The sequence below is a fragment of the Aulostomus chinensis genome, chromosome 6, assembly GCF_037954235.1.
Source record: "Aulostomus chinensis isolate RoL2024-O1b breed Wild chromosome 6, RoL_Achi_v1.0, whole genome shotgun sequence".
Taxonomy (NCBI): Eukaryota; Metazoa; Chordata; class Actinopteri; order Syngnathiformes; family Aulostomidae; genus Aulostomus; species Aulostomus chinensis.
The window spans coordinates 19,659,017-19,671,050 of NC_141325.1; the positions used below are offsets into that span (position 1 = coordinate 19,659,017).

Below are 12,034 nucleotides of genomic sequence, written 5' to 3' on the forward strand. Positions count from 1 at the left end.
GATGTCATGATGTGGAAGTCCTCCCAGTGGATATGTCAAAGGTATTCATACCAGCAGCAATGCAAATTTGCTGCATTTTACCCATAAAAATTCAAAGGGAACCTCTGTAGATCATTGTGCAGATGATCCATTGATTTTGATCATGTTATTGTCAATATCCAACTTGCGGCAACAGCAGATTCCAGCAAATATCTGTTTGAGGTGTTTTCAGTTCATCCATCTCATCAAACATGAATTTGCATCATTGCATTGATGTTGTTGGATTTGAATGTAAAATCATCATGCAAGACTTTCTGTCTGAACATGCCACAGTTTATTTGTTTCACCATCTTGATCTTGTTCCTGAAAAATCTTTTGTCCATCAAATTTTTGTCAGTTCCATGGAGCTCCTGACTTCTATGAAGTGATGCTGAAGAACCTCAACATTGTGTTCACCACTCTCTTCTCTCTGGAGTGTATCCTGAAGATAATTGCCTTTGGTCCACTGGTGGGTAATTTTTAGAAAAGTGTCTTTTAACAGAAGAGGGTCGCATCAGAGAAATATTGTTTACTTTGCAAAACTGTCTCAACTGGGCTCATTTATTACTACGATGACGAACATGTGCACTCTATTTAAAGAGGTAGGAACATTGCTTGAACCACCCACCATTTGTGAAGAATCAAATCAAGTTTGACTATTTTTGTACAACAATTATTAAGAGCACAACAGTGAAGCTGCAGAATACTTCATCCAACTAAATTAGTTGATGTTGTTGTTGTTTCCTAGAATTACCTAAAGGATGCCTGGAACGTCTTTGACTTTGTGACAGTCCTTGGTAGCATCACTGACATCCTTGTCACTGAAATCAATGTAAGAGCACATCCCCTCTTTCACCTCAACCTCATGTAAACAAAGTGACTGTATATGACAGTGCTTCCATTGTAATAAGACAGTCTCATGGCAGTGGTCCAGACAAGTTTGGATAGGGGAGTCTATATTTGATGGGACCACCTGAACAGCTGCTTGGGCTCCAGTTGTAATTTTTGTGGTGTTTAGCAGTTTCTTTGCCGTTAACTGCTTGTACGTGAGTTGACGTTGCTTTTTACTGATTCACATGTATTTGTGGAGTATGATATGACTGTTCTCTGGCTTCTCTTCTCTCCAAATGTGCTGTCTCTCTTGTACCCTTATTGTTTTGTTTTTTTTACATCTGTCCCTCTACATTCACACCTTGTTGATTGTCATCGCTGATGTTGCAATGCCCTGGTCCAAATGACTGCTAGACTACGGTGAGTGACTTTCTCTTCAGTCTTTGCTCACATATGGAACTATAAGATAATTTAATTTTTTTCTTAATCTGGGCTGTTTTTCCTTTTTCCAGATCTAAATGACTAGTAGGCTGAACAGGGATGCATCTAAAATTAAGTCACAATCCTGAAGTGTCAACCATTAAACTGCAAAATGGGGCAGTCTCCTCCAAAGTTTATCCAGTAAAAAATGCTTATGCTGAGATTCACCTTTTAGTATGTACCCTTCTTGGTTAGTATGTAGTGTATCCTGTTGATTCTGGAGTGATTGTTTTGGTACTTTCATTTCTATTGATGCAGATCAACTCAATAATTTCAGTTAAAAACCTGCTCTGACTGCAGCAGGTCCATGTACCTGGAAAAGTGTTTCAAGTCAGGTCAAGTCAATTTTAATTGTATAGCACCAAATCACAATAAAAGTTTCATGACACTTGTTAAGTGTCATGAGAAAAGAGACAAAGAGAGATCATGGAAATAGACAGATATAAAGAGGGAAAGAGACAGAGATAAAGGGGGAGAGGACGACAGACAGACGGGGATGTGAAGAGACTGGAAGGAGAAAGATGAGCGAAGAGGGAAAAAGGGAGATGGGGGCACAGCAAACAATAACATCTAGCTTCCAATAAAAACATCTACAGGTTACTCAAGTTATAAATTTCAGAATAATAAGAGCAATTATGTGCTTGGAAATACAATACAAATACAATACCGAAGCCATCTACTGGAAGGGTCAGAGCAGACTCTATCTGCCCAGGGGGCTGAGGTCCTTTTGAGTGTGGGGGGCACTCTTGAGCAATATTTAACACTTGCTGTGCAATATTTAACATGGTACTGTGCAATAGCCAACACTTATGCTGCCCAACACGTATGCTGCTAATATTTATTGTAGTTGTTTGTAGTTTATGATAGTGTATTATAGTTTTACTAGTTACTGTAGTTTCTTCTATTTATTGCTCTGTAATTTTTCTCCTGCTACTTCTTTTTTTCTGCTGCTGTAACAGTGCCAATTTCCCACTGTGGGATGAATAAAGGGTCATCTTATTTTATCTCATCTAAATACAATGCTGATGTTAATGCTAGTACAGTATTGAGAATACTAATATAAATACTACTAGAACCAATAATAATAATGATGCTAAGGGTGGCAGTTAGAGCCTCTTCAGGTCTGTTGCCTCCTCCAACAGCATCATCAGTCAGGGATCTTGGTGGTGGACAGGAAGACAGAGAGGAAGAGAGAGAAGCCCGGTGTGATACATAGGAGATCCCCGTGATTCTAAACCTATAGCAGCATATCTAGTGGCTAGCCTAAGCAGCCTTGACTATATGCTTTATCCAAAAGGAAGTTCTTAAGTCTACTCTTAAACATAGAAAGGGTGTCTGCATTCCGGACTGAAACTGGGATACAGTTCTAAAGCAGGGGAGCCTGATAAATGAAGGCTCTAGCTCCCATTCTACTTTTAGAGACTCTAGGAACCACAAGTAACCCTGCATCCTGGGAGCGTAGGGTTCTAGCTGGAACATGAGCTCTGTCAGATAAGAAAGTGCCTGATTGTTGAAGGCTTTGAATGCTAGATGTCTTGAGGAATAGGTGCAGCTGATGTTGGCTTGTTGTATTAATCTCACAAGCCTGTTCAAAAGCCTCCTCAATACATTTCCTTCCATCACATAATAATAACAACATCCTCTGCCCTGAGACCCTCACATCGACTGAGGAAAAACTCCATAGAAAACCCTTTTAACAGGGAAAAAATCTGAGAACCTCAGGGTGAGCAACAGAGGAGGATCCCCCACCCAGGACGGACAGACGTGCAGTAGATGTTGTTACAGAGAAGAAAACAGTTTACAATATAAAATGTGGGAAACATGGAAATGTTAACAGTTGAAGAAGGAAGCTTCTGGAAGGGGAGGCAGGGAGAGCAAGCCAGCTTGATGGGGGACTGGATGGCAGACTGGTTCATGGAAGGGGAGTGCGGGCCGGTGTAATAGTAGGGGATAAAAGGGGAGGGTGACTCCACATAACTCCACATTAACTCCACATAGAAAGATCCTCTGCCAGAACCGTGACTCAAACCTGGAACCTTCTTGCTGTGAGGTGACAGAGCTTACCACTGCTTCTGGATAGTCTTTGGTGCAATGTGGTGGTGGATGCAACAATACATGATATCCCAGAGATGCTCGATTTAAGCCAGTCAATAGAATCAGTGCCTTTGTCATCCAGAAACTGCTGACACATTCCAGCCACTGGGCATTGTCACACACCAGCTGGAACTCAAGGCCCACTGCACCAGGACATGGTCTGAGGATCTCATCCAGGTACCTAACAGCAGTTAGGGTACCTCTGACTGGCACAAGGAGGTCTTTACTAACCAACTGCCAAACTGGACATGCTAGAGGATATTGCAAGCAGCAGAATTTTCTCTAAAGCATATCCAGAGTCTTATATCTTTCACATAGCTCCACCTGCTCACATCCCCGTCTGTCCATCAGTCTCGTCCCTTTCTCTCTTTCTTTATCTCTGTCCCACTCTTTCCTTCTGCATATCTGTCTTCCTCCATTATCTGTCTTTGTCTCTGCCCTGCTCTCCTGCTCACTTTCCCCCCAACTGGTCAAAGCAGGAGGCCATCCCCATTGAGCCTGGGTCTGCTCGACATTCCTGCCTGTTAAAAGGAAGGTTTTCGTCGCTGCTGTTGCAGGATGTGCTTGCTCATGGAGAACTGTTGGGTGTAAATTCATTGAAGGAGTGTGGTACTAGACCTGCTCTACCTGTTAAGTGTCATGAGATAACTTTTGTTGTGATTTGGCGCTATATAAATAAAATTGACTTGACTTGACATGTACTCAGTGTGAACCTACTACCAACAAATGCTCTCAACTCACCAGTTCATTCTTTTTTTGTTCTGCATGGCTCAGCTGGTTGAGTGGCCATTATGCAAGCTTCTCTTGTTTGATGAATGTGAAGTTGTGCTTGACTAGGACATTCTATCCTAAATATCTTCTAATAAGGATAGTATGGCCGTCCAGCAACCAATGGTTTACCAGTTCGATCCTCACGTCCCCTGGTGACCATGTCAAAGTATCCTTGAGGAAGATACTAAGCCCCAAATTGCTCCTGATGGCCCTGTGATGGACTGGCGACCTGTCCAGGGTGTACCCCGCCTCTTGCCCAATGTCAGCTGGGATAGGCTCCAGTCCCTTCTAATCAGCTGGTTGTCCCCTTCAGTGATGGTTTCCACCATCAGCATATGAGTTTGTTCAGTGTAAACCCACTTGAGTACAGCTAAGGTAGAGAAGCTAAATATGAATGAAACCCATTGTTATTTATTTACCATTCCCAACTGTCACTGTTTGATAGGAGCTTTGAATCATGTTACAAATAGTTATATTTTAGATGCAAATGTTTGAAAAGAGTCTTCCTCCACATGCTGGTGCAGCTTTGCCAAATATAATAACGACCTCAGACATCCAGAGGGACCTCAGTGTAGAACCACTGTTTTGTGTTGCAAGTAGTCAGCCAAGGTGGTCTGGGCATCTAGAATGTCTCCTGGGCTCCTCCAAAGGCTGCATGGTCAACCAAAACATGCTACAGAGATAATGTCTGGCATGGGAATGCCTTGGGGTCCCCCATGCTGAGATTAATTGCTCCCTCTGCTGCTTTCATGACCTGTTCCTCAATAAGCTGCTGGAAATTAATGAATGGATAGATAGGCATCTCAAGTTTTAGAGTTCTGATGAGGGTATGTTTCTGTCTAACAGGACAGGTTGCTGAACCTGAGCTTCTTGAGGCTTTTCAGAGCAGCTCGGCTTATCAAACTGTTGAGGCAGGGTTACACCATTCGCATCCTGCTGTGGACATTCGTCCAGTCCTTCAAGGTGCTTACAAATATTAATACACAATCACTGAAGTGAACAAATATCACATGTTTACTCAAATGGAAGCAAAGCCAGTAGCTCCCTGGCAGGAATGATTTAGCATGGATATTGATAATTCAGCATGTTTTGGTTTTGTATTTTTTCCTTTTAGGCACTGCCATATGTTTGCCTGCTGATTGCAATGCTGTTCTTCATTTATGCCATTATTGGGATGCAGGTGGGTAACACAGAATGTTATTACACCACCTTTAATAACCTTACAGTGGTTGATTGAAATGGCATAGCCTGAACTTCAGAAACATGAAATGTAAAAATCCATATGTGTCTCTTCTGCAGGTGTTTGGCAACATTGATCTGAATGAAGACACAGCTATCAATCACCACAATAATTTTCGTACATTCCTGCAGGCTCTCATGCTGCTGTTTAGGTAAATGCTGTGTAATCATATCATAATGATTTGTGGCATTTCTTTTTCTATTTCCCTTATTTATTTCTGTATTATTTATGTATGGCTTTCTTAACTTATTAATAAATGGGGAAATAAATGAGAAAGAACTAAATGGAAACAGGAAGGAACTGGTAAATAATTAATTGTAAAAATAAACATGACAATAATAAATAAATACATTTTAAGATTTTTCTTTGAATAATATTCAAATTAACCATTACACCGCATTGATAATTAAGGCTATTATTTTGTATATTCATGTGGTAATGGCAGTGGCACGGTGGTGCAGTGGTTAGCTTGCCTCACAGCAAGAAGTTTCCGGGTTCGAGTCCCGGTTTGGGCATGGGATCTTTCTGTGTGGAGTTTGCATGTTCTCCCTGTGCCTGCGTGGGTTCTCTCCAGGTACTCCGGCTACTTCCCACCATCCAAAGAAATGCAAATGGGGACTAGGCTAATTGGATACTCTCAATTGACTGTAGCTATTATGACTGTGAGTGTGAATGGTTGTTTGTCTATATTCTGACAATCTAACTAGTCCTGCAAAATAAATGGAGATTGACAACTGGATAAACGTTCAAACTTTTTTTTACTGAAGGAATTCTGTCTCGCAAGGCACAGATAACGGCACTGTCAACATCCGGTTTTCCTACTACTAACAGGAAGTGCAACTCGCTATGCATCATGGGAAATGTAGTTAGCAGGACTAACTCAATAAATGCTAAACAGATAAATCAGAAATTCGGCAGTGATGCATATTAAATGCATGATGCCAAGTTACAACACGCCCCCCCCCCCCCCCCAATGAACTATTATGTAGTTCATGACTCAGTTTCTAAAGGATACAGCAGTTGTACGGGTCTTCTTAGCAAAGTCCCTGATGCCGTGCGGACCACACAGGACCTCACTTTCCCATCACGGCCTGGAAACAGTTTGTTAACTCTTCCTAACTTCCAGGTTTGTCGTGGCATGTTGTCATCTCCAAGGAGGACCATGTCACCCACCTTCAATAAGGAAGGTTGCAGAGTGTCACAGCAATGAGCAGACTTAAGGTCGTAAGAGGTAGTCTTTTCGCCAGCTGCTCCAGAACCGCATCATGAGATGCTGATGGTAGCGCCATCTCCTAGGCATCTCCCCTCAGTTCAAGGTTGGGTTTCTGTCGGCAGCTAGAAACTGCTTTGGCGGCAAGGAGGTGAGTCTTTTTCCCACAAGGAAATGGGAGGGTGTTAGTGGCTGCGGCTCATCCAGGTCATTGTTGACAAAGGTAAGCGGCCTTGAGTTCAAGGTGGCTTCCCCCTCAGTGAGGGTAGTGGTCATCTCTTCAAACCTTAGGGAGGCTCATCCCAACACCTTTCTCAGGCAGATTTTCACTGACCGGACGAGTCGTTCCCAGAAGCCCCCCCCCCCCCCCCCCCCACCAGGCGGCTCGTTCAGCGATGAAACGCCAGCTTATACCTCTTGCAGAGAAGTATTCTGAAAGTTGTGGATCCTTGATGTTTCTCCACAGTTCTTTCAGGTCTTGGTCGGCACCCTTGAAGGTCTTCGTATTACCTGAGTAAACACCTTACGCAGTCCCCTTCTTGCGATGAATCTTTTTAAAGCCAACAGGAAATGCTCTGTCGACTGACTGGACACGAGCTCGAGATGGACTGCCCTGGTCACGGCACAAGTGAACACTGCAATGTATGCCTTGGTAAGTGCACCATTCACCTTGTCATATAGTGGCCCAGCAAAGTCCACACCTGTCACTTCAAAGGGCGGTGATTCAGTGATTCTGTCACGGGGCAGAGGAGCAGTAATCTGCTGGGCAGGTTTAGCCTTGAATCTTCCGCACACATGACATCTTGACAGAACGCTCTTCACTAGCTGTCTTCCTCTCACTAGGCAATATCTTTATCTTAACTGCACCAGTGTGTTTCGCGCGCCTGCATGCATCAGGTTAGCATGGTTATGTTGTACTAACAGCTCACAGTGTCTGTTCTTTGCAGGCAAAATCCATGGGTGCTGTTGTCGGAAGCTGAGGTCAGATTGCTGTAACCTGCCTCCAACACACATCAATCCATCTTCATCGAGGAAAGGCCTCAATTCTCTGATCTTTGAATCCTTGTTCAGTGTTTTCACAGCTTTCAGGCGAGTGACATCTTGACTGAAGCTTTGGTGTTGCGTCGACTTGATCCAGTACTTCTCTGCTTGAAGCAACTCCTCCGTTGTCAGCTCTCCACTTCTTCTTCTTGTTGATCGTGTGTTGTCTATGAATCTTCTTATCCAGGCTGTTATTCTCAGTACTGTCATCAGCTTACTGTATCTTTGTAGGTCGAGCAACCATTTCATTTTCAATGGTAAGTTGTACTGTTACAGGTGCTTTCAGTTCCTCTTCATCCATGTCGTCTTCTGCTGATTGGTCGTCAGACTCCCTGCCACATTCAGACGAGGCCAGGAACACAGGCGGTGACTCTGACTCAGGTTCATTACTGTCTGGCCACGCGTGGGTCGATCAGCCAGATTTTCTTTTCTCTTGATGTGAGACCAGGAGGCTGCGTCGGTTAGATTCTGAATTTCTGTAACTTGGTTGGCAACAAATTGCTTCCACTTGTTTGCTGAGCTGCGGATCCAGTGGACAACGATCATCGAGTCCATCCACATGTGTAGTTGATGCGTGTCCATTTTCATCAGATTTATCAGGTTTCTTCCCAGCCGTGCTCCTATCAGCGCTCCCATCAGCTCCAGATGTGGCAGTGACAATTTCTTTCAGCGGCACCACTCTGGACCTTGACGCCACCAGCCTCACAGCCATCCTTTCGTCCCCCTTCTCCCACTGCAGGTAAGTGTAGGAATTTTTCAACAAGTCACCATTAATCACTCAGAAGGACCCACACTATTGCTCTGTTCAAAATTTTGGGAGGACGAGTTCTGGTTAGTTCACACAAATTTATTGAGATCAACAGAAAAGAATACAGAGCTCTGGAGATCGTCTTCCAGCGTTGACTGGACTCACGTTGATTCCTTGGAGTTCAGCGTTGTCCAGCGTTGTGCATTTTTGTGCATGTGCATTTTGTGCATTGTGCATGTCCAGCTTTGACTGGACTGACTCCAGGATAAGATCCTGGAGTCAGCATACGCAGATGAATCGTCCCTGGCGTTGGGGCATGAAGTCCAACGATCTAACTATTTCTCCAGTATTTATGTGTTACAAGGAGGTGCTTATGTGATCGCTTATGCGTGCAAGTGTGTATTTTTGATCTTTGTTGTCATCAGGCAGATTCTTCTATCTGGTCAGTCTGCCAGCATAATCTGTTCCTGTCCCACTTCTTCTGATAGTCTTGGTGACGTTGAGGGTGTGGAAGCAACTTTATCTGTTTTCCTTGTTTCATAACTACTCTGTCCTGTCTGTGTCTGACGCATTCTGTTGATTTTGCTTGCTCTGTGTCATGCTACTTTTGTAATTATTATGTCTTGTAAGCTGCAGGGGAGGGGTGATATCTGAGAACATCCCGTTGTATACTTCTTGGTCGGCCTTGTACTAGTTCATCTTGTTATACTAAACTGAGCTGCTACTACGCATTGCAAATGATAAATTTATCTACATAAGCCACAGCACAGTACGCTTTCTCGCTGGCATCACAGAAGACGTGAAGTCTTGATGGCTTCCTGTTCTGCCCGTCATTTTCCCCATACCGGTATTGAGATCTGGTGTATCAGAGGGAGTTCAGAGCGCCAGTTGTTCCATTGTTGATTCAGGTCAGCTGGCAGGTCCTCGTCCCAGCTCAGTCCTCTCTCCCACATCTCTTGCAGCAGGCATTTCACCCGGATGGTAAAGGGTGTCAGGAAGCCGAGGGGATCAAAGATGCTGGCCGAATATTGCAAAACGCTTCTCTTTGTACTGTTGTGTGTCAGCTTCTCTAGCAGGGGTTGAAGGTCAAATACGAAGTCATCAGTCTGTGATCTCCACACCAGGCCTAGTACTTTCAACACTGTCCCGTTGGTCTCCGGCTCTTCGATGGGCCCAATAGGCGTCTCTTTCCACATTTCTCTCAGTGTTGTCGAGTTCGATTTCCACTTGCATAAATCCATGCCCGCAGCAGCCAAGATGTCTTTTGCTTCTGTTGTCACTGAAACGGCCTCTACAACATCACAGACACTGGCCACAAAATCATCCACGTACAGTGACTCCTGAATGAGCTGTGCAGTGCGCTGTTCTCCATACTTCTGCATATGTTTTCTCACTGTAGCTGTCAACAGGAAGGGGTTTGGGGACACACCAAACACCACCCTCGTCATCCTCATCACGCGCAGCTTCTCATCTGTGTCTTCCTTCGATGGGGCAGTAGACCACAGAAATCTCACCGCGTCTCTGTCTTTCTAGGCGAGAGAAATCTGGACGAATGCCTTCTTGAGGTCTGCTACGAATGCAATCTCATGCAATCTGAATCTGATCAATACTCCGAGCAGGTCCGGATTGAGATTTGGACCCGTCATCAGACAGTCATTCAGGGAGGGGCAGTTCTCTTCATGTGACGAGGAATCAAACACCACTCTCAGCTTTGTTATCTGTTTAACTTCTCTGAGCACAGCATGGTGAGGTAGGTAGTATTTTACTGATGCTGAGCACTCACCCTCAGTCACCTGTTCGATGATGCCCTCTTGCAGACATTCCTCGATCACTTCGTTGATGCTCTGTGTCATCAGCCCCATCTTCTGGTGCATGGGCGAACTGCAGTCCTCTTCTTTTCAGTTCATTCTGGATCTTCTCGCCTGGAACCTTCATCACAGCAGTGCATACTTGTGGCATTTCCATTGCTTCAATTTCTATTTTCTGTCCATTGTCCCACAGGTTCTCCAGAACCAGCTTTACAGTGTTGCGCTTAGTTGTCACCGGAGCTGTGGAGCCGAATGTGTGGAGGGTGATGTTCTCTTGTTGTATCAAAGGTAGCTTCGGGGCCCTTGACTGTTTGTCACACACAAAGCTTCTTTGACTTCCGCTATCTAGCAGAAAGCTCACCACTGTCCATCCACCTGGACCCACTGTGTGTGCTCGGGCAGTCTGTAGTAGCACCGTACTTTGACCCTTGAGTCTCACTTTCATGGACTGAGATGTGAACGAAGAGACCACTTCTTCTGCTTTACTTTTACTTTTACTTTACTTTTTTCTTTATCACTGGTAAATGGTGTAGGCTGTTCCTCATTCAGGCATACTGCTGTGTGGTGTCTTCTTTTGCATTGGTTACATGAGGCATTTTTATTTCCGCAGTTTTTGCTATGTGCCGTTGACCAAGGCACACGTAGCATCTTCCCATTTTTTTTCAAAATGTCCCGCCACTCAGTCACATTATGTGAGAGACACTGTTCAGGATTATGCTCGGCACTGTCACAAAATACACAGTTCTGTGTTCGTTGACTGACAGTGTGTAAAGCAACAGCTGATTGCAGGCTTGACCTTTTCTGTTTTAGTTCACTTTTACATGGCATCTGTTGGCTCTGGTTATCCTTCTCTTTGTTACCTCTGGTCAGCTGCATGGCTCTTTCTCAGCTGAGGATCTCATTTTGGAGGAATTTCATCACCTCTTCTACATGCCATTCATCACTCATCGAATTTGCTGGCTGTACTGCAGAACTACCTCCTCAGGTATCAGCAGCAGCAGGATAGGGCAGAGCAGACTACCATACGTGTCGGATACAACACCCAGCGACTCCAGACTGCGTATCTGGATCTCGCATTCATCATAGAGTTGTCTTAAAGCAACCACATCTGACGCTCTCTTCACAGGCTTTAGATTCAGCAATTTTGTCATGTGCGCGTTGACTATAATGGCTTTCCTACCATATCTGTTATGCAGTATGTCCAGTGCATGTCCGTAGTTGCTGTCTGTTAACATCAGTCCTGCTACTGTCTTGGCTGCAGTGCCAGAGAGGTACGATTTCAGGTATGAGAACTTCTCCGTTTTGCTCAGTGTCTCATTCTGCTATAGAGACATTTCAAACTGGTTCCAGAAATCACTCCATAAACTTACATCTCCATTAAATTTATCAATAGTTAGCTTGGGTAATTTCACAGAGTTCTGAATTGGGGTTCTGTCTCCTAGCCCTCTTCTTGGCGGGCTACTTACTTTATCACGAGCCTGTATTCTTTGCTGTGCTCGCATCCTCATTGTGATCACCTTTTCCTCATATTCCTCTGTGCTCATTTTTTCTGCTTCCAAATCTTCAAAAGCAATTTTCTTTTCAATTCCTTTGTCTAAATCCATAAGGGTCGTTTCCTTAGCAGATAAGTTTGCCAATAACTCACGCAAACATCCGACATCTTGTTCTTCCTCCTTTAGTTCTGTGTTGATACTTTGCAGACGTTTTGTCATCACGCCGCGCACCACTCCACGTTTCCTTTTCAATCGGTTCAATTCATCTTCCATTTTCTTCCGTCTTGCAGACTAGACTCC

General features: G+C 44.2%; 1 protein-coding gene across 1 annotated transcript in view; it reads left to right on the plus strand.

Moving 5' to 3' along the window:
* cacna1ba (calcium channel, voltage-dependent, N type, alpha 1B subunit, a) overlaps nucleotides 1-12,034 on the plus strand; it is a 268,054-nt gene that overhangs the window by 203,603 nt on the left and 52,417 nt on the right. Inside the window, exons 30-34 of the mRNA XM_086205228.1 lie at nucleotides 377-487; nucleotides 767-850; nucleotides 5,041-5,157; nucleotides 5,309-5,374; nucleotides 5,494-5,585. Of these exons, the coding sequence (XP_086061354.1) occupies nucleotides 377-487; nucleotides 767-850; nucleotides 5,041-5,157; nucleotides 5,309-5,374; nucleotides 5,494-5,585 (470 nt within the window). The remainder of the gene's footprint in view (nucleotides 1-376; nucleotides 488-766; nucleotides 851-5,040; nucleotides 5,158-5,308; nucleotides 5,375-5,493; nucleotides 5,586-12,034) is intronic.